The 23,138-nt window shown below is 45.9% G+C and overlaps 1 protein-coding gene across 2 annotated transcripts; it reads left to right on the forward strand.

The window, feature by feature from the left end:
- Window positions 1-51: 51 nt before the first annotated feature.
- Window positions 52-19,247, forward strand: usp38 (ubiquitin specific peptidase 38). 2 transcript variants are annotated; one of them, XM_041843269.2, is made up of 12 exons: window positions 52-179; window positions 280-476; window positions 1,032-1,767; window positions 2,260-2,395; window positions 2,577-2,706; window positions 6,820-6,921; window positions 7,539-7,697; window positions 7,985-8,178; window positions 8,387-8,486; window positions 8,616-8,722; window positions 9,859-11,245; window positions 18,200-19,247. In XM_041843269.2, exons 3-12 carry the CDS (start codon window positions 1,086-1,088, stop codon window positions 18,359-18,361), a joined length of 3,159 nt encoding a protein of 1,052 aa, XP_041699203.2. In that variant the 5' UTR covers window positions 52-179; window positions 280-476; window positions 1,032-1,085; the 3' UTR covers window positions 18,362-19,247. The 2 variants fall into 2 exon arrangements, with proteins under 2 accessions (XP_041699203.2, XP_045062294.1); XM_045206359.1 differs by having other exon boundaries at window positions 52-476.
- The last annotated feature ends 3,891 nt before the right edge of the window (window positions 19,248-23,138 follow it).

A 23,138-nucleotide genomic window follows, 5' to 3' on the forward strand; every position in this document is an offset into this window, starting at 1 on the left:
CTGAGTGTTTTCTCCCAAAGAATACAAAACTGCACACATTTACTGACTTAAAACACATCTGCTACATCTACCAGTGTAAATGCTATGCCTCTGCAATGGTTATGAGCTCAGTTAGTGCGTGAAAGGACAAAGTCGGTGGAATAATACATTTTGTTTTAAGTCATTACAAACCATTGTCAGTATGTATATATTTGTATTTAAACAAACCTGTAATCCACAAAAAGTTTAAGAATGTTCATATTTTATTTTATACACGCCATTTTCGTTCTTTGTAAACAGGCAATGAGATGGTCAAAAGCAGAAGGCTCCTAGAAAAATTCGTGGTCCATCGGAATGACGTTTCTGCAGGTCTTTTAAATCAGCTGATTTTACCAAATAACATCAAAATAAGAAATGGATGAGCTGTCAACAGGCAACTAATGTCAACTGGCATTTTATGATATTTTCATCGGATGCTGGTATTATGAATTATATTGGTAAGTGATATGTTTGGGAAGATACATTTCTGCTCAGTCAGCGACATCTCCGGCCTGCTTTGTTTCAATTTCCATACACAGCGAACGTCATGCTAGCATAGCTAGCTAGTTTGTTAAAGAACACTAGCTAACTAGATGGCGTTTAAAGTTTGCCATCCACACATGTTTTATTTGTGCATCAATGCCTTTAATCTCAGATAATTTGAATTCGATAACATGCCGCTTGTGGTTACGGTAACTAACTAGCTCCAATGTGTTAACTTGTTTAGCTAGCTAAATTAGCTAACTTTGATGATAATCCAAAGCAGCCAGGATCCTGTGTTTTTGTTTACCTGTGGCTAGCTTTATAGCCTTTTGATATTGCTGTGTTCTACAACTTTTCAGCAACTGTAAGTAATGGTAAAAACAACTTCAGTTTATGTTATTTACAAGTTATTGACCGAATCATACGTGTAGCTAGCTATGTTGGACATGCCATGAAGAAATGGAAAGCTAGCCAGAATAAGTAACTGGTCACTAATGGTGGTTGATGTCCTGCTCGCTCTCCTATTTTAGGTGTGGACTGCTCCCCGATCTTTCCCCTCACAGCTATATAGATCGACCGCCATCATGGACAAGATTCTGGAAGCGCTGGTCAGCTCCTCTCACTCAGTCCCAGTGAAGAAGGCCATCGTGAAGAAGGTAGTTGAAGCCGCAGAGAAAGAGGTCACGGAGGAACAATGCCAGGCCCTGTACACACTCACCACTCGCCTCATCCTCCTGGGCGAAGACGCCTTCCAGAAACAGGTGGGCTTCCAGGTGCTGGAGGCCTACGCCCGCTACCACCGCGCTGATTTTGAGCTCTTCTTCAGCAAAGACTTTGTCCTGGGCCTGTTACAGCAGGGCTACGGCCCCCTAGACCGCAAGAACCCGGCCGTGGTGGACTACATCCATGGCTGCCTGCGGCTGCTGATCAGCTGCCCCTCTGTGCTTGATATCTTCACCATCATCCAGACAGAAGTCCTAAGGATGGTGTGCGAACGGCCTGAGCCAGCCCTGTGTGCCCGTCTCGCCACAATGCTCTCAGACTTCGTACAGTGCATCCCCCGGGAGAAGGTGGCCATTCTGTTCTGCCAGCAGTTGGTGAGGACAATCGGGTACTTCCACTGTCCAGCCAGCCAGGAGCGGGAGCTGAGGGAGTATGTGGAACAGGTGACCAAGGTCAGCACATTACTGCAGAACATCTGGAAGGCGGAGCCGGCCACGCTGCTGCCCTCTCTGCAGGAGGTGTTCGCTATAATCTCCTCCACCGGTGAGACTGAGAGGAGGGAGCACCACACACAGTCACAGATGAATGCACACACACACACAATCACATTTCACTGTATGTGTCTATACATCAATGCCTCACACTAGTCGTCTATTCACTAATAATATATTTTGAAATAAATGAGCAGTTTCAAATACCGTATCCATTTTTACTGTACAGAAGTAAAGTACAGAATACTATTTGCTAATGCAGGCATAATTTGACCTTCACCCACCTATGGAAAAACTAGGAATGTCAGGCTTGTTAGCACATGATTGAGACTTGGAACAGTAACCTCTGTCATTTTAATGATCCAGGGTGGTACAGAGTGCACCGCTCAATATCAGACTTCAAACCCATCGTTGAATTGGGTCACTTGGTTAGGGTAGAGGTTGTGAACAATACATTTGAATACAATTGTGCCAGATGTCATAAGCTGTGACCGTCAATTGTACTGTTATTGGTGTACTACAGTTTGTTTTGTGTTCTGCACAGACCCTTCCTTCGACCCCTCCATTGCCCTAGCCAGCCTGGTCCAGCACATACCTCTCCAGATGATCACAGTTCTCATCAAGAGCCTTACCACCGACCAGAACGTCAAAGACACCAGCATGACTCAAGCACTCTGCAGGTCACTGGGTGCCTTTTACTGTTGTTTTTTCATTAGCTAAACTGATTAAATTAGTCTGTTGTATTTGCAGTGTGTACACTAGATGGATGTAGTGATTTTAATATAACTTTTCTGCCCTTATATACCGTTCTCTCTTTCTCCATCTACCTCTCTCCCTCCGTTTCTCTTTTTCCATCCTCAGGATGATTGACTGGTTGTCCTGGCCTCTAGCCCACCATGTGGACACATGGGTCATTGCCCTGCTGAAGGGGCTGGCTGCGGTGCAGAAGTTCACCATCCTCATAGATGTCACCCTGCTCAAGATTGAACTGGTGGGTAGTGTACTGACCACTATGACCACAGCAGGGACTGTCCATGTACCAATGACTTCAGATGGTATGAAGATCGGTATGAAGATCGGCAGAAACTGCTTCTCCAATAGAAATCCCCGATCACACTTACAGTGGCTTGCGAATGTATTCACCCTCCTTTGCATTTTTCCTATTTTGTTGCCTAACAACCTGGAATTAAAATTGATTTTTTGGGGGTGGGTTTGTATTTCTTGATTTACACAACATGCCTACTACTTTGAAGATGCAAAATATTTTTTCTTGTGAAACAAACAAGAAATAAAACAAAAAACTGAACTTGAGCGTGCATAACTATTCACCCCCCCAAAGTCAATACTTTGTAGAGCCACCTTTTGCAGCAATTACAGCTGCAAGTCTCTTGGGGTATGTCTCTAAGCTTGGCACATCTAGACACTGGGATTTTTGCCCATTCTTCAAGGCAAAAGTGCTCCAGCTCCTTCAAGTTGGATGGGTCCCGCTGGTGTACAGCAATCTTTGTCATACCACAGATTCTCAATTGGATTGAGGTCTGGGCTTTGATTAGGCCATTCCAAGACATTTAAATGTTTCCCCTTAAACCACTCGAGTGTTGCTTTAGCAGTATGCTTAGGGTCATTGTCCTGCTGGAAGGTGAACCTCCGTCCCAGTCTCAAATCTCTGGAAGACTGAAACAGGTTTCCTTCAAGAATTTCCCTGTATTTAGAATTCCTTCAATTCTGACCAGTTTCCCAGTCCCTACCGATGGGAAAAACATGGTGTTCTAGGGGTGATGAGAGGTGTTGGGTTTGCGCCAGACATAGCGTTTTCCTTGATGGCCAAAAAGCTCAATTTTAGTCTAAACTGACCAGAGTACCTTCTTCCATATGTTTGAGGAGTCTCCCACATGGCTTTTGGCGAACACCAAATGTGTTTGCTTATTTTTTTCTTTAAGCAATGGCTTTTTTCTGGCCACTCTTTTGTAAAGCCCATCTCTGTGGAGTATATGGCTTGAAGTGGTCCTATGGACAGATACTCCAATCTCCGCTGTGGAGCTTTGCAGCTCCTTCAGGGTTATCGTTGGTCTCTTTGTTGCCTCTCTGATTTAATGCCCTCCTTGCCTGATCCATGAGTTTTGGTGGGCGGCCCTCTCTTGGCAGGTTTGTTGTGGTGCCATATTCTTTCCATTTTTTAATAAAGGATTTAATTGTGCTCTGTGGGATGTTCAAAGTTTCAGATATTTCTTTATAACCCAACCCTGATCTGTACTTCTCCACAACTTTGTCCCTGACCTGTTTGGAGAGCTCCTTGGCCTTCATGGTGCCGCTTGCTTTGTGGTGCCCTTTGCTTAGTGGTGTTGCAGACTCTGGGGCCTTTCAGAACAGGTGTGTGTGTGTGTATATATACTGTGATCATGTGACACTTAGATTGCACACAGGTGGACTTTATTTAACTAATGATGTGACTTCTGAAGGTAATTGGTTGCACCAGATCTTATTTAGGGGCTTCATAACAAAGGGGGTGAATACATATGCACGCACCACTTTTCCGTTATTTATTTTTTAGAATTTTTGGAAACAAGTTATTTTTTTCATTCCACTTTGGACTATTTTGTGTATGTCCATTACATGATATAAAAATAAATTTAAATTACAGGTTGTAATGCAACAAAATAGTAAAAACGCCAAGGGGGATGAATACTTTTGCAAGGCACTGTGTACGCGATGTCATGGCGATGTTGGCAAGCTAAGCACATGCATAGAAACACGTCATCTGGTCTAACGGTCGTCTAGCGCCAAACTGCGCATGTGCAGGCCGTCAAATCAAAGGCATTCCTTCAGTATAAAGTTGTTTTTGACTAAAATGAAAATGTGTCAGTTTGTCACTTTCACAAGGTTGGAGTAATAACAGGTTCAACTACTTAAGACCTTTTAATTTTTTTTTGTCATTTAGCAGACGCTCTTATCCAGAGCGACTTAGTGAGTGCATACATTATTTTTTTCATACTGGCCCCCCGTGGGAATCGAACCCACAACCCTGGCATTGCAAACGCCATGCTCTACCAACTGCGCTACATCCCTGCCGGCTATTCCCTCCCCTACCCTGGACGACGCTGGGCAAATTGTGCGCAGCCCCATGGGTCTCCCGGTCACTAGTGGCACAGCTAGCACTGCGATGCAGTGCCTTAGACCACTGCGCCACAATATCACTTATCTTCTGAATTGTGTGTTTCTGTGTCAGTGTACGTGTATATACTTATGCTGTATGATTATTTTTGACCATGTTTCTTTGTGTGTGTGTGTGTAGGATGCACCCAAGCTCATTGGCTTGACTCTAGGTTGTGCCTTTAGATTTTGAGACAATTCACAACTAAGGAAGAATTTTCACTTCTCATTGACTTCTCAAACCCCGGCCTGGTCTGTTTCGCAGGAATTCCCGGAAGTCTCGCAATGTTGCGCCTCTAGGTTTACAAACTCTGTGGTAATAGCATCTATAACTACAGAGTAACATCAGTTAGAACTGATGAATAGATGATCACATGGATGAAAATCTGTTCCTGTAGTTTGGTCATTATGGTGTCTAGCTACAGTGCCTTCGGAAAGTATTCAGACCCCTGGACTTTTTCCACATTTTGTTACGTTTCACCCTTATTCAAAAAAAATTATTTTTATTTTTTATCCTCATCAATACACACAATACCCCTTAATGGCAAAGCAAAAACAGGTTTTCAGAAATGTTTGCTAATTTATAAAAAATCTAAAACATAACATTTACATAAGTATTCAGACCCTTTACTCAGTACTTTGTTGACGCACCTTTGGCAGCAATTATAGCATCGAGTCTTCTTGAGTATGACGCAACAAGCTTGGCACACCTGTATTTGAGGAGTTTCTCCCATTCTTCTCTGCAGATCCTCTCAAGCTCTGTCAAGTTGGATGGGGAGCGTTGGTGCACAGGTCTCTCCAGAGTTGTTAGATCGGGTTCAAGTCCGGGCTCTGGCTGGGCCACCTCTGTTCATCTTTCCCTCTCCTGACTAGTCTCCCAGTCCCTGCCGCTGACAAACATCCCCACAGCATGATGCTGCCACCACCGTGATTCACCGTAGGGATGGTGCCAGGTTTCCTCGACGTGACGCTTGGCATTCAGGCCAAAGAGTTCAATCTTGGTTTCATCAGACCAGAGAATCTTGTTTCTCATGGTCTGAGAGTCCTTTAGGTGCCTTTTGTCAAACTCCAAGCGGGCTATCATGTGCCTTTTACTGAGGAGTGGCTTCCGTCTGGCCACTCTACCATAAAGGCCTGATTGGTGGAGTGCTGCAGAGATGGTTGTCCTTTTGGAAGATTCACCCATCTCCACAGAGGAACTCTAGAGCTCTGTCAGAGTGACCATTGGGTTCTTGGTTACCTCCCTGACCAAGGCCCTTCTCCCCCGATTGCTCAGTTTGGCCGGGTGGCCAGCTCTAGGAAGAGTGGGTGGTTCCAAACTTCTTCCATTTAAGAATGATGGAGCCCACTGTGTTCTTGGGGACCTTCAATGCTGCAGACATTTTTTGGTACCCTTCCCCAGATCTGTGCTTCGACACAATCCTGTCACGGAGCTCTACGGACAATTCCTTTGACCTCATGGCTTGGTTTTTGCTCTGACATGCACTGTCAACTGTGGGACCTTATATAGACAAGTGTGTGCCTTTCCAAATCATGTCCAATCAATTGAATTTACAACTGGTGGACTCCAAGTTGTAGAAACATCTCAAGGATGATCAATGGAAACAGGATGCACCTGAGCTCAATTTCAAGTCTCATAGCAAAGGGTCTGAATACTTATGTAAATAAGGTATTTTAATTTTTATACATTTGCAAAACATTTTAAAAACCTGTTTTCGCTTTGTCATTATGGGGTATAGTGTGTGGACTGGTGAGGATTTGTTTTTATTTAATCATTTTTAGAATAAGGCTGTAACAATGTGGAAAAAGTCAAGGGGTCTGAATACTTTCCGTAGGCACTGTATATCACTAATCTTCTGAACTGTGTGTTTCTGTGTCAGTGTATGTGCAATGCATATGCTGTATGTTTATTTTTGACCATGTTTCTTGTGTGTGTGTGTGTGTGTGTGTGTAGGTGTTAAACCGTCTGTGGTACCCCATTGTGCGGCAGGGGGCCCTAGTGGTTCTCTCCCACATGCTGCTGAGTTTCCAACACTCACCTGAGGCCTTCCACTTGGTAAGAAACACACACACACACACACACACACAATACAACTCATTCTATTGCACAACGCATGTCATCTCCTCCCTCATTCCCTCTATTTAGCTGAAACACCTTCAGGCCCCATTTCCCATAAGCACTCTCCTCTCAGCAGGGCTCTTCCACTAATGATGTGTAAAGTGTTTAAAGCACCATGATGGTCCTTTAGATGGCTGGTGGTGTTTTCATCAGCCGTGATTGTCAATTCATTTTAAAAGGTTGAGTACATTTAAGTCAATGTGACCCCCCCATGACAAAAAGGGAAGTTTAATGTAGCATGTGAAGGTTGTTTTTACCAGTCACTAAATCAGTGTGTTTAGTGGTGTTCCTCTGCTATATGCAGTGCCTAGTTTCCTCCACTGCACCTTTCCACCTTGTAACAGATTACGACAGATGTGATGTGCATATGACCAAGAACATCGTCTACCAGCACTGACCTTGCTGATAACTTCTTTATTGAGGATAGATTGACTACGACTGTGATATGTTGGTTGTCTCACCTAGCCATCTTAGGATGAATGCACTAACTACAAGTCTGCTAAATGACTAAAATGTGAATGGAGTCTTCAATACATTGACTGTGTGTTCCCCAGGTGGTGCCACATGTGGTGGAGCTGGTTCAGAGTCTGAAGAGGGACGGCGTGCCCACCAATAAGGTTTTCCTGCTCCACTTCACAGAGCTCATCCACTGTATGATGTACCAGTACTCTGGCTTCCCTGACCTCTACGACAACATCCTGGAGGCCATCAAAGTAAGACACCTTAACAACCAGTGTTGTCCTTTTTTTTATGTATCAGAAACATTTACTGTCCTTATATTATGGTCCACCTGACATGGGGGAAAAGTAGGTTTACATCATTTATGTGACCAACTGTAATGTTTGTGACGTCGTGAATGATTGGAAATATCTTTAATTTACTGTCGCTATTGTAGTATAGACCTTTTTAAAATTCTGAGTGTACAATACTATGCAGATCATGTATGGTAAACAGATGTATGGCGTGTCTGAAAGCTGTAGTCTCCCCCCCCGCCCCCTAGGAGCTACCCGGGCCCAGTGAGGAGAAGATCAAGCTGGTTCTGAACCAAAGTGCCTGGACGTCCCAGTCCAACTCATTTGCCTCAGGGCTGCTGAGGCTGGCTGGCAAGTCTGAGACGGGCAAGACTGGCCTCATCAACCTGGGAAACACCTGCTACATGAACAGCATCATACAGACTCTCTTCTCAGCTACAGAGTGAGTAGTGGATTTAGTGTACACACACACACACACACACACACAACTACACGTTGCATTAATATTGAATTGACCACATTGTTAACAAAGCTGTCTATAGACATTCTTGCTTGAATCCGCTCTCAATAGAATGATATAATGCTGAAATATTTCTGTAGGAAGGTCTTATGTTCTGCTATGCATGAACCATTCTACCTTTCTCTTCCAGTTTCAGGAGGCATGTCTTATCGTTACATCTGAATGATGCCACTGCCAACACACTGATGAAGAAACTGCAGCTCCTCTTCGCCTTCCTCTCACACACCCAGGTTTGTCTCCCTTGGCTGTTGGTGGCCATCGCGTTTTCAATGGAAATTACTATTGATCTAACACTGATCTTTCACTTGGTGTGTGTCTTCGGTGAGTGGTCATTCAGTGTGTGTGTGTGTCTCCTGCAGAGGGCAGCGTACGCCCCCAGACTCTTCTTTGAGGCGTCTCGGCCCCCCTGGTTCAATGCAGGTTCCCAGCAGGACTGTTCTGAGTACCTCCGCTTCCTCCTGGACAGGTAGGTACACCATCTAGTAGACTACTGGAGCACCCTACAACTCCTTCCTCCTGGACAGGTAGGTACGCCATCTAGTAGACAGCTGGAGCACCCTACAACTCCTTCCTCCTGGACAGGTAGGTACGCCACCTAGTAGACTACTGGAGCACCCTACAACTCCTTCCTCCTGGACAGGTAGGTACGCCATCTAGTAGACAGCTGGAGCACCCTACAACTCCTTCCTCCTGGACAGGTAGGTACGCCATCTAGTAGACAGCTGGAGCACCCTACAACTCCTTCCTCCTGGACAGGTAGGTACACCACCTAGTAGACTACTGGAGCACCCTACAACTCCTTCCTCCTGGACAGGTAGGTACGCCATCTAGTAGACTACTGGAGCACCCTACAACTCCTTCCTCCTGGACAGGTAGGTACGCCATCTAGTAGACAGCTGGAGCACCCTACAACTCCTTCCTCCTGGACAGGTAGGTACACCACCTAGTAGACTACTGGAGCACCCTACAACTCCTTCCTCCTGGACAGGTAGGTACACCATCTAGTAGACTACTGGAGCACCCTACAACTCCTTCCTCCTGGACAGGTAGGTACACCATCTAGTAGACTACTGGAGCACCCTACAACTCCTTCCTCCTGGACAGGTAGGTATGCCATCTAGTAGATTGCTGGAGCACCCTACAACTCCTTCCTCCTGGACAGGTAGGTAGCCATCTAGTAGACAGCTGGAGCACCCTACAACTCCTTCCTCCTGGACAGGTAGGTACACCATCTAGTAGACTACTGGAGCACCCTACAACTCCTTCCTCCTGGACAGGTAGGTACACCACCTAGTAGACTACTGGAGCACCCTACAACTCCTTCCTCCTGGACAGGTAGGTATGCCATCTAGTAGATTGCTGGAGCACCCTACAACTCCTAAAACCTTTAAGACTCCCGGTATAGATGGCAAGAATGTATGAATCTAGCGTGTGTTTGTCTGGAGAGTGTTTTGAGAGAAGGATCTTAAGAAGTTATAGAATTGATGTTCACTCAATGGGTGTTATTGAAAAGGACATCTCCATTTATTATGCTGTTGCATTCATTTGCATATTGTATTTTTTGTAAAATGTTTTCTTTTCTCCTCGCGTTCTGTTGCCAAGGTTACACGAAGAGGAGAAAACCATCCAGGTCCTCATGTCAGCCAAGCCAAATGTCATCTCCCCTAGCAACAGACCGAGCGACGACACCGGGGGTCAAACCTCCGCGGAGGACGCCGGAGTGTCACCCGTGGCCCCTGTGGAGGCGAAGTCCGAGGAGAATGACGAGAGGACGCTGATTGAGAGGATGTTCAGAGGCAGGCTGAGCACGGGTATCCGCTGCATGGCATGTAACGGCGTCTCGGAGAAAGAAGAACCTTTCACTGACCTGTCCCTGGCATTCTGTCCCTCCACCACCACCAGCCCTCTTCAGACCGGGGGCCCATCAGAGGAACCCCGGGGCCCCTGCCAGGGGGCTGTCAACGGGGGCAGCGAGGCTCCCGAAATAGGCCCTTCTCCCAAACCTGCCGCGGCCTCCACCACCGGCGTCCATTTTGCCCAAGCGTCCAGTGAGCCACCGCTGTCTGTTCCTGACCTGGTGGACTACTTCCTGGCACCAGAGATCCTTGATAAGGAGAACGCCTACTTCTGCCAGAAGTGCGGCTCGCTGCAGCGGGCGGAGCGGGGGATGAGGGTGGTGGCGGCGCCCGAGTACCTCATCCTCACGCTGCTGAGGTTCTCCTACGACGCCAAGTGCCACGTGCGCCGCAAGATCCTGGACAACGTCACCATACCGCCGCTCATGAGACTGCCCGTGCACGCCCCTCCACCCAAACACTCTTCGTCCTCTTCCTCACCACCATCCTCTCCACTCCAAGTGGACTCACCCGAGAGCAGCGAAAACCTAGCCAAGAAACTGAAGCCGTCGCGGAGAGAGGAAGAGGAGGAGGGTGGGATAGAGGGCGAGAACGGGATGAACGGAGGAGAAACTGAGGTAGGGGTGTGGCCGGCGGCCCAGTTAGTTCCCTACGTCCTCAGCTCCGTAGTGATGCATTCTGGGTTGTCGTCGGAGAGCGGCCATTACTACTCCTACGGCCGCAACCTCAACGGGGCCGACGGCGCCCAACACCACCTAGCCAATCACCTTACCCTGGGGGAGGAGCCTGGGAACGGGCAGACTGAGCCCATTGCACCCACTTGCTCTGCCACACTGGGGGCGACTCCTCCCAAACAGGAAGTGGAGGAGGTGTGCGGAGGCCAGGCGGCCCGGGATTGGCTGCTGTTTAACGACAGCAGGGTGACATTCACTTCGTTGGGGTCGGTTCAGAACATCACCAACCGTTTCCCCAAGGACACAGCCTACGTGCTGATCTACCGGAAGCAGGACTTTACCGCGGGGCAGAACAGTACCGGGGGAGTGACGGCCAACGGCATGAGACTGGGCTCTGAACCTCCGCTGCAGAAAGAACTGATGGACGCCGTCACCAAGGACAACAAGCTCTTTTTACAGGTGAGAGGAGGGGGTATGAAGAGTTACAAATCGAAATCAAATTACATTTTATTTGTCACATGAGCCGAATATAACAGGTGTAGACCTTACAGTGAAATGCTTACTTACAAGCCCTTAACCAACAATGCAGTTTTAAGAAAGAATACCAAAAAAAATCACACAAAAAATACAATATAAAATAATACGAAATAAAACTAACAAATAATTAAAGAGCAGCAGTAAAAATTACAATAGCGAGGCTATATACAGGGGGTACCGGTACAGAGTCAATGTGCGGGGGCACCGGTTAGTCGAGGTAATATGTACAGTGAGGGGAAAAAAAGTATTTGATCCGCTGCTGATTTTTGTACGTTTGCCCACTGACAAAGAAATGATCAGTCTATAATTTTAAAATCCAGAAAAACGCATGTCAAAAATTGTATAAATTGATTTGCATTTTATGAGGGAAATAAGTATTTGACCCCTCTCAATCAGAAAGATTTCTGGCTCCCAGGTGTCTTTTATACAGGTAACGAGCTGAGATTAGGAGCACACTCTTAAAGGGAGTGCTCCTAATCTCAGTTTGTTACCTGTATAAAAGACACCTGTCTACAGACGCAATCAATCAATCAGATTCCAAACTCTCCACCATGGCCAAGACCAAAGAGCTCTCCAAGAATGTCAGGGACAAGATGTAGACCTACACAAGGCTGGAATGGGCTACAAGACCATTGCCAAGCAGCTTGGTGAGAAGGTGACAACAGTTGGTGCGATTATTCGCAAATGGAAGAAACACAAAAGAACTGTCAATCTCCCTCGGCCTGGGGCTCCATGCAAGATCTCACCTAGTGGAGTTGCAATGATCATGAGAACGGTGAGGAATCAGCCCAGAGCTACACGGGAGGATCTTGTCAATGATCTCAAGGCAGCTGGGACCATAGTCACCAAGAAAACAATTAGTAACACACTACGCCGTGAAGGACTGAAATCCTGCTGCGCCCGCAAGGTCCCCCTGCTCAAGAAAGCACATATACAGGCCCGTCTGAAGTTTGCCAATGAACATCTGAATGATTCAGAAGAGAACTGGGTGAACGTGTTGTGGCCAGATGAGACCAAAATCGAGCTCTTTGGCATCAACTCAACTCGCCATGTTTGGAGGAGGAGGAATGCTGCCTATGACCCCAAGAACACCATCCCCACCGTCAAACATGGAGGTGGAAACATTATGCTTTGGGGGTGTTTTTCTGCTAAGGGGACAGGACAACTTCACCGCATCAAAGGGACGATGGACGGGGCCATGTACCGTCAAATCTTGGGTGAGAACCTCCTTCCCTCAGCCAGAGCATTGAAAATGGGTCATGGATGGGTATTCCAGCATGACAATGACCCAAAACACACGGCCAAGGCAACAAAGGAGTGGCTCAAGAAGAAGCACATTAAGGTCCTGGAGTGGTTTAACCAGTCTCCAGACCTTAATCCCATAGAAAATCTGTGGAGGGAGCTGAAGGTTCGAGTTGCCAAACGTCAGCCTCGAAACCTTAATGACTTGGAGAAGATCTGCAAAGAGGAGTGGAACAAAATCCCTCCTGAGATGTGTGCAAACCTGGTGGCCAACTACAAGAAACGTCTGCCCTCTGTGATTGCCAACAAGGGTTTTGCCACCAAGTACTAAGTCATGTTTTGCAGAGGGGTCAAATACTTATTTCCCTCATTAAAATGCAAATCAATTAATAACATTTTTGACATGTGTTTTTCTGGATTTTGTTATTCTGTCTCTCGCTGTTCAAATAAACCTACCATTAAAATTATAGACTGATCATGTCTTTGTCAGTGGGCAAACGTACAAAATCAGCAGGGGATCAAATACTTTTTTCCCTTACTGTACATGTAGGTAGAGTTATTTATTAAAGTGACTATGCATAGATAATAAACAGAGTAGCGGGGGGATGGGGCAATGCAAATAGTCTGGGTAGCCATTTGATTAGATGTTCAGGAGTCTTATGGCTTGTGGGTAGAAGCTGTTTAGAAGCCTCTTGGACCTAGACTTTGCGCTCCGGTACTGCTTGCCGTGCGGTAGCAGAGAGAACCGTCTGACTTGGGTGGCTGGAGTCTTTTTTTGTTGTTGTTGGTATTTTAACCCCTTTTTCTTCCCAATTTCGTGGTATCCAATTGTCCAATCGTTGCGACTCCCGTACGGACACGGGAGAGGCGAAGGTCGAGAGTCATGCGTCCTCCGAAACACAACCCAACCAAGCCACACTGCTTCTTGACACAGTGCCCGCTTAACCCGGAAGCCAGCCGCACTAATGTGTCGGAGGAAACACCGTACACCTGGCGACCGAGTCAGCATGCACTGCGCCCGGCCCGCCACAGGAGTCGCTAGTGCGCGATGGGACAAGAACATCCCTGCCGGCCAAACCCTCCCCTACCCTGGATGGCGCTGGGCCAATTGTGCGCCGCCCCATGGGTCACCCGGTCGCGGCCGGCTGCGACAGAGCCTTGACCCGAACCAAGATCTCTAGTGGCACAGCTAGCACTGCAACACAGTGCCTTAGACCACTGTGCCACTCGGGAGGCCCTGGGTGGCTGGAGACTGACAATTTTTAGGGCCTCTCTCTGACACGCCTGGTATAGAGGTCCTGGATGGCAGGAAGCTTGGCCCCAGTGATGTACTGGGCCATACGCACTACCCTCTGTAGTGCCTTGCGGCCGAGCAGTTGCCATACCAAGCAGTGATGCAACCAGTCCGGATGCTCTCGAAGCTGTAGAACCTTTTGAGGATCTGAAGACCCATAACAAATCTTTTCAGTCTCTTTAGGGGGAGACTGTCTTGGTGTGCTTGGACCATGTTAGTTTGTTGGTGATGTGGACACCAAGGAACTTGAAGCTCTCAACCTGCTCCACTACTGCCCCATCGATGAGAATGGGGGCGTGCTCGGTCCTCTTCTTTTTCTTGTAGTCCACAATCATCTACTTTGTCTTGATCACGTTGAGGGAGAGGTTGTTGTCCTGGCACCACACGGCCAGGTCTCTGACCTCCTCCCTATAGGCTGTCTTGTCGGTGATCAGGCCTACCACTGTTGTGTCATCGGCAAACTTAATGATGGTGTTGGAGTCGTGCCTGGCCATGCAGTCATGAGTGAACAGGGAGTAGAGGAGGGGACTGAGCACGCACCCCTGAGGGGCACCCGGTTTGAGGATCAGCGTGGCGGATGTGTTGTTACCTACCCTTACCACCTGGGGGCGGCCCATCAGGAAGTCCATGATCCAGTTGCAGAGGGAGGTGTTTAGTCCCAGGGTCCTTAGCTTAGTGATGAGCTTTGAGGGCACTATGGTGTTGAACGCTGAGCTGTAGACCATGAATAGCATTCTCACATAGCTGTTCCTTTTTGTCCAAGTGTGAAAGGGTAGTGTGGAGCGCATTAGAGATTGCATCATCTGTGGATCTGTTGGGGCGGTATGCAAATTGGAGTGGGACTAGGGTTTCTGGGATAATGATGTTGATGTGAGCCATGACCAGCCTTTCAAAGCACTTCATGGCTACAGACGTGAGTGCTACGGGTCAGTAGTAATTTAGGCAGGTTACCTTAGTGTTCTTGGGCACTGGGACTATGGTGGTCTGCTTGAAACATGTTGGTATTACAGACTCAGACAGGGAGAGGTTGAAAATGTCAGTGAAGACACTTGCCAGTTGGTCAGCGCATGCTCAGAGTACACGTCCTGGTAATCCGTCTGGCCTTGCGGCCTTGTGAATGTTGACCTGTTTAAAGGTCTTACACACATCGGCTACGGAGAGCGTGATCACACAGTTGTCCGGAACAGCTGATGCTCTCATGCATGTTTCCGTGTTAATTGCCTTGACGCGAGCATAGAAGTAATTTAGCTTGTCTGGTAAGCTCGTGTCACTGGGCAGCTCGCGACTGTGCTTCCCTTTGTAGTCTGTAATAGTTTGCAAGCCTGCCACATCCGACGAGCGTCGGTGCCGGTGTAGTACGATCTTAGTCCTGTATTGACTCTTTGCCTGTTTGATGGTTCGTCGGAGGGCATAGCGGGATTTCTTATAAGGTTCCGGGTTAGAGTCCCGCTCCTTGAAAGCGGCAGCTCTACCCTTTAGCTCAGTGCGGATGTTGCCTGTAATCCATGGCTTCTGGTTGGGGTATGTACGTACAGTCACTGTGGGGACGACGTCATCAATGCACTTATTGATGAAGCCAGTTACTGATGTGGTATATTCCTCAATGCCATTGGAAGAATCCCGGAACATATTCAAGTCTGTGCTAGCAAAACAGTCCTGTAGCTTAGCATCTGCTTCATCTGACCACTTTTTTTATTGACTGGTGCTTCCTGCTTTAGTTTTTGTTTGTAAGCCTGAATCAGGAGAAGTGAAATATGGTCAGATTTGCCAAATGGAGGGCGAGGGAGAGCTTTGTACGCGTCTCTGTGTTTGGAGTAAAGGTGGTCTAAAGTTTTTTTTCCCTCTGGTTGCATGTTTAACATGCTGGTAGAAATGAGGTAAAACGGATTTGTTTCTCTGCATTAAAGTCCCCGGCCACTAGGAGTGCCGCCTCTGGATGAGCGGTTTCCTGTTTGCTTATGGCCGTATACAGTTCATTGAGTGCGGTCTTAGTGCCAGCATCAGTTTGTGGTGGTAAATAGACAGCTACAAAGAATATAGATGAAAACTCTCTAGGTAAATAGTGTGGTCTACAGCTGATCATGAGATACTCTACCTCAGGCGAGCAAAACCTTGAGACTTCCTTAGATATCGTGCACCAGCTGTTGTTTACAAATATGCATAGACCGCCACCCCTTGTCTTACCAGAGGCTGCTGTTCTATCCTGCCGATACAGTGTATAACCCACCAGTTGTATGTTATTCATGTTTTCATTCAGCCATGACTCGGTGAAACATAAGATATTACCGTTTTTATGTCCCGTTGGTAGGATCGTCTTGTAGTTTGTCCACTTTATTACATTTGACATTTTAGTCATTTAGCAGATGCTCTTATCCAGAGCGACTTACAGTTAGTGAGTGCATACATTTTTTCATACTGGCCCCCCATGGGAAACGAACCCACAACCCTGGCGTTGCAAGCGCCATGCTCTACCAACTGAACTACACGGGGCCAAGCGATTGTAAATTGGCCAATAGTATCGATGGCGAAGGCAGATTAGCCACTCGTCTCCGGCTCCTTACCAGGCACCCCGATCTCCTTCCGCGATATCTCCTTTTCTTTCTACTGCGAATGACTGGGATGAGGGCCCTGTCGGGTGTCTGGAGCAAATCCCTCTCGTCCGACTCATTAAAGAAAAAGTGTTCATCCAGTTCAAGGTGAGTAATCGCTGTTCTGATGTCCAGAAGCTCTTTTCGGTCAGAAGAGACGGTAGCAGCAACATTATGTACAAAATAAGTTACAAACAATGCAAATTAAACCACAAACTAGCACGGTTGGTTAAGAGTCCATAAAACGGCAGCCATCCCCTCTGGCGCCATTGTAGAGTATAGTGAATGAGGCGTTTTCTGTTTGCTTGCGTCTATCCAAGTGCTCTACTCACTTAAATTTACAGTATGTTAATATTTGGTTTGAAACTAAAAAGACGATTTCCTTTTAAGGTTATCAGAGTGCAAGCCTCACATTTGACCCCTGCCCTCTTAACCACTAGAGGGCAACAGCCCATAATATAATACTCTACTTTCATCTCTGTCCATGACCGGTTTAGATAACAGGGTAGCAGAAGGGTGCAAAGCTGATTCACTCTCTCCTACTCAACCCAATTATCTCTATATAAAAAGCCCTCCAGTCCCACCCTGTGTCGGCGCCTGTCATTCCTGTCACTAAATACAGGCCAAGGAGGGGTGACGCGGCCATTAACATTAGCCTAACCGTTTAGTGTGATCCTGACTGAGTGATGCATCAGGCTATGCTAATGTGTTGGCCCAGGGAAGTGGAATGTGTTCACTTATGATCACGCTAGCCTCCGGTAACCTTCCTCTAATTGCTTGATTAGCACTGAGGTGAATGTATTCGTATTTACATTTTTAGTCGTTTAGCAGACGCTCTTCTCCCGAGCGACTTACAATTTAATGCATTCATTTTACGACAGCTAGGTGAGACAACGCATCATAATCGTATCAGTACATTTTCCCTCAACAAAGTAGTTATCAGCAGGGGCGCAACTTTCACTAGGGACGGGGGGAGACATGATCCCCCACATTCTGAAATAGCATTTTTGTCCCCCCCAGTTTTATAATTGGAATGTGAAAAAAAAAATATATATATATATCCCCCCCACTTCTAAAACCAAAGTTGCGCCCCTGGTTATCAGCAAAGTCAGTGATAGTGTGAAAATATGTTTTTTTTAATGGGGGGGGCGGGGGGCGTCTGTCAATTACATTTCCATATTCTTCAGGGTATTTCTGGTAACGTCTAGTCACGGTTTGCTCTCCTCATTTGGACCTGTATTTGGAAATTATCCTTTCAAATTGTGCCCATGTTCAATTTAATAGGGCCCTGTGTTTTCCATGTATCCATTGACAGGATTAAAGTAGTTCTGAACAAGCTTTGATCAAAACATGTTGCGAGTGTTCAGAAAGCCAACCATACACATGTTACACATTTCCCTTATGCTTTCAAGACTCAATTAGTCAAGTGAAATTTCATGAGTCAATAAGCTCTCAAAAAAAACAAAATTACTTCAACCACACAGTTGCAGGAATCCCAATGTAACCACTAGAGGGCAGCAGAGCAGCATCTTCTTGCTCAGACAGAATACCTAAACTCCTGGGTCATGTTCATTAGGAGATGCAACGTTTTAAAACATTCTGCAACGGAAAATTAAAGTAAGCGTTTCTTATTGCTCAAGTCCAGGTAGTCCCTGCCTGTTTCAGTCTGTTTTCTTCCATTTGGTGCTTAATGAACACGACCCTCTGAACAAAGTGCTTAATTGTCCTAAACTCCTTCTCTTTGTCCAATAGGAACAGGAGCTGAACGCGCGGACCCGAGCTCTCCAGGCGGCCTCGGCCTCCTGCTCGTTCAGGCCCAATGGATCAGACGACAACGAACCCCCGGGCAGCTGTGGTCCTTCGGGGGAGGAGGAGGAGGAGGAGGTGGTGGGTTCAACACTGTCAACAGGCTAGTCTTCTGATAGAGGAGAGACTGGGGAGAGAGCGTGAGAGACAAGTAAATATGGCACTGGACTCTATATATGGAGAGACATACACAGAGAAGTCTGGTTGGCTACTCATCCAGTGGATGGCGAAGCACATATGAACATAAAGAGAGCGCACTGAAGATCTTGGAGAGAGCACTCGAATACAACACCTACTGTACACGCCCACGTGGATTTAAATCCAACACACAACACTGGACTCAACCTTACAGTGAGGATCTGAACTCTCACGTCTGGCTCTGTCGTTTTATTATCATCCATAACTCACAACTTTCTGCCTCAGGACAAGCTAACATTCATAACCTTTTCTGGTTGCATGCATTTATCTCTTTTTTTTCAAGCAGTGGGTTTGATTTTTGATAAGGAGATTCGTTTTGGTCTTTGCTATAATATTTGATGTGTACTTTTTGTCAGATAAGACATTTTCATATGCAATAAAATGGACAGATATGGGTGTGAAAATATATTCAGTAATCATGGAATATGATTAACTAAATCCATGAATACTGAATTCAAAAAGTATAAGATAAGAATAATCTTTTAATACAACATTAGTGTATTTTGCTGGTTTAAGTTGCTGAGTGAGAACAGAATTGCATGCTGAACTTATGGTGGGGTTATGGTTACTAACATTAACATTGACTCTTATAATTAATTACAATTAAGTTATTCATTCAGGGATACTTCTTTTTGTTGTTGCAGATTTGATGTGCCTTTTGTTAGATATTATTAATCCAGATTTTACAAGCAGAATTTGACTGGACAGACACAAACCTCAGCCTTGCTGGACAGTGTTAATAAGTAATGTACAATACATGATTTCCTCAATAGTAAAGATGAATTGCTGAAAGTGTCTTGTTGGTGTCTGCATGCTCTGTCCACCTCGCTCTACCCACAAGCCCCCCTGGTGAGTTTTACACAACCTTCCTCGCGTTTCACCATCTTCCACGCGTTTCACCACCTTCCACGCGTTTCACAACCTTCCACGCGTTTCACCACCTTCCACACGTTTCACCTTCTTCCTCACGTTTCACATTCTTCCACACGTTTCACCTTCTTCCACAAGTGTCATTTAGATACTCTTGTATTATTGGCTTCTCTTTCCAAACCCCCTAGAACACACTGCAGTAGCTAGCTATCGGATGTATGAATTCATGGCAGTATTCAGCTTCATGTGTTTTCCAGTGCCCAGTCTGCCCACACACAATCAATGCCTCCTACCTTTAGTCTTATTCAGCATTTATAATAGTGTAGATTAGGGTTGATACATGGGTTGTGTATTGTATTTCTTATTTTTATGGCTTCAGTTACATTCCTCAGCTGTAGACATATTGCACATAACTAAACATTACATGTACTGGCTATGGTTCCTAGGTTTCCAATTGGCCACTTGATGCTTGAGTGAATGTTAAGACTGGTTTTGAGGCACTGTTAATGATTGAATGTCCATACATTTACCTTTTGGGTGGTGTTCCCATTTAATGGAGTCTGTTGCTGTGATACAGTTTAATTGCATGCAAAGTTACTGTGGTGGTAACATTTCCACTGCCAGTGTGTGGATATGATTTCATCAGAGAACCTAGAGGGGTTGGGATAAATGTGGAAGACTCATTTCGGTTGAATGCATAGAGTTGTGCAACTGACTAGGTATCCCCTTTACCCTTCCCTAGATCAAAGACCGAGCAGAGTGGCTTTGAAGCTGTAGCCAAGACCACCTGCTTCATGTGTGGTGTGTTTGTGTCACTGCTGTGGCGTGTCAAGGTTTCTCATGCACAGTCCCAGCATTCGGTCATTCTATGCCCACAGGTGAAAATGTTTAATAAGCCTGACGAAGTATCCAGGAAGAAGGAAATACAGTGAGCGGGAAAAAGTATTTGATCCCCTGCTGATTTTGTATGTTTGTCCACTGACAAAGAAATGATCAGTCTATAATTTTAATGGTAGGTTTATTTGAACAGTGAGAGACAGAATAACAACAAAAATCCAGAAACGCATGTCAAAAATGTTATAAATTGATTTGCATTTTAATGAGGGAAATAAGTATTTGACCCCTCTCAATCAGAAAGATTTCTGGCTCCCAGGTGTCTTTTATACAGGTAACGAGCTGAGATTAGGAGCACACTCTTAAAGGGATTTCTCCTAATCTCAGTTTGTTACCTGTATAAAAGACACCTGTCCACAGAAGCAAGCAATCAATCAGATTCCAAATTCTCCACCGTGGCCAAGACCAAAGAGCTCTCCAAGGATGTCAGGGACAAGATTGTAGACTTACACAAGGCTGGAATGGGCTACAAGACCATCGCCAAGCAGCTTGGTGAAAAGGTGACAACAGTTGGTGCGATTATTCGCAAATGGAAGAAACACAAAATAACTGTCAATCTCCCTCGGCCTGGGGCTCCATGCAAGATCTCACCTCGTGGAGTTGCAATGATCATGAGAACGGTGAGGAATCAGCCCAGAACTACACGGGAGGATCTTGTCAATGATCTCAAGGCAGCTGGGACCATAGTCACCAAGAAAACAATTGGTAACACTATGCTGTGAAGGACTGAAATTCTGCAGCACCCGCATGGTCCCCCTGCTCAAGAAAGCACATATACGTGCCCGTCTGAAGTTTGCCAATGAATATCTGAATGATTCAGAGGTGAAAGTGTTGTGGTCAGATGAGACCAAAATGGAGCTCTTTGGCATCAACTCAACTCGCCGTGTTTGGAGGAGGAGAAATGCTGCCTATGACCCCAAGAACAACATCCCCACCGTCAAACATGGAGGTGGAAACATTATGCTTTGGGGGTGTTTTTCTGCTAAGGGGACAGGACAACTTCACCGCATCAAAGGGACGATGGATGTGGCCATGTACCGTCAAATCTTGGGTGAGAACCTCAGCCAGGGCATTGAAAATGGGTCGTGGATGGGTATTCCAGCATGACAATGACCCAAAACACACAGCCAAGGCAACAAAGGAGTGGCTCAAGAAGAAGCACATTAAGGTCCTGGAGTGACCTAGCCAGTCTCCAGACCTTAATCCCATAGAAAATCTGTGGAGGGAGCTGAAGGTTCGAGTTGCCAAACGTCAGCCTCGAAACCTTAATGACTTGGAGAAGATCTGCAAAGAGGAGTGGGACAAAATCCCTCCTGAGATGTGTGCAAACCTGGTGGCCAACTACAAGAAACATCTGACCTCTGTGATTGCCAACAAGTCATGTTTTGCAGAGGGGTCAAATACTTATTTCCCTCATTAAAATGCAAATCAGTTAATAACATTTTTGACATGTGTTTTTCTGGATTTTTTTGTTGTTATTCTGTCTCTCACTGTTCAAATAAACCTACCATTAAAATTATAGACTGATCATGTCTTTGTCAGTTGGCAAACGTACAAAATCAGCAGGGGATCAAATACTTTTTTCCCTCACTGTAAATCCGTCCTCCTTGACAATCTCATATAATACCATGGGTCATGTTCATTAGGCACCAAACGGAGGAAATCGTTCTGAAATGGGGAGGTACTATCTGAAAAACTCATTTTAGTTTTACGTTGCACAGCATTTAAAAATGTTTTGTTACGGTGTGCCCTAACGAACATGACCCAGTAGAGGGATTATGACAGTGACAGACGGGAGAGTTCACAGTGATGTCAGACAGACCTCCCATGGGAAAGCCTCATCATTCAAGTTACCAGCTAGGATAGGTTTCCTTACCCAGTTGAAATGGACCCAAAAGGATATCAAAACATCCTTATGTAATGGGTATTAAAACAGTAGTATCAGACTTGCAATAAGGGCACTACATGAATAGAGGGTAGTGCGTACGGCCCAGTGCATCACTGGGGCCAAGCTTCCTGCCGTTCAGGACCACTATACCAGGCGGTGTCAGAGGAAGGCCCTAAAAGTTGTCAGACTCCAGCCACCCTAGTCATAGACTGTTCTCTCTGCTACCGCATGGCAAGCGGTACTGGAGCGCCTAGTCTAGGTCCAAGAGGCTTCTAAACAGCTTCTACCCCCAAGCCATAAGACTCCTGAACATCTAATCAAATGGCTACCTAGACTATTTGCACTGCCCCCCACCCCCCTTATTTTACGCTGCTGCTACTCTCTGTTTATTATCTATGCATAGTCACTTTAATAACTCTACCTACTGTACATGGACACTACCGTTCAAAAGTTTGGGGTCACTTAGAAATGTCCTTGTTTTTGAAAGAAAAGCACAAAAACATTTCCATTAAAATAACATCAAATTGATCAGAAATACAGTGTAGACATTGTTAATGTTGAAAATGGATATTGTAGCTGGAAATGGCTGATTTTTAATGGAATATCTACATAGGCATACAGAGGCCCATTATCAGCAACCATCAGTCCTGTGTTCCAATGGCACGTTTTGTTTGCTAATCCAAGTTTATCATTTTGAAAGGCTAATTGATAATTAGAAAACCATTTTGCAATTATGTTAGCACAGCTGAAAACTGTTGTGCTGATTTAAAGAAGCAATAAAACTGGCCTTCTTGAGAATAGTTGAGTATCTGGAGCAGCAGCAGTTGTGGGTTCGATTACAGGCTCAAAATGGCCAGAAACAAAGAACTCTTCTGAAACTCGTCAGTCTATTCTTGTTCTGAGAAATGAAGGCTATTCCATGTGAGAAATTGCCAAGAAACTGAAGATCTCGTACAACGCTGTTTACTACTCCCTTCACAGAACAGTGCAAACTGGCTCTAACCAGAATAGAAGAGGAGTGGGAGGCCCCGGTGC

This window comes from Coregonus clupeaformis, chromosome 22 (genome assembly GCF_020615455.1).
Source record: "Coregonus clupeaformis isolate EN_2021a chromosome 22, ASM2061545v1, whole genome shotgun sequence".
NCBI lineage: Eukaryota > Metazoa > Chordata > Actinopteri > Salmoniformes > Salmonidae > Coregonus > Coregonus clupeaformis.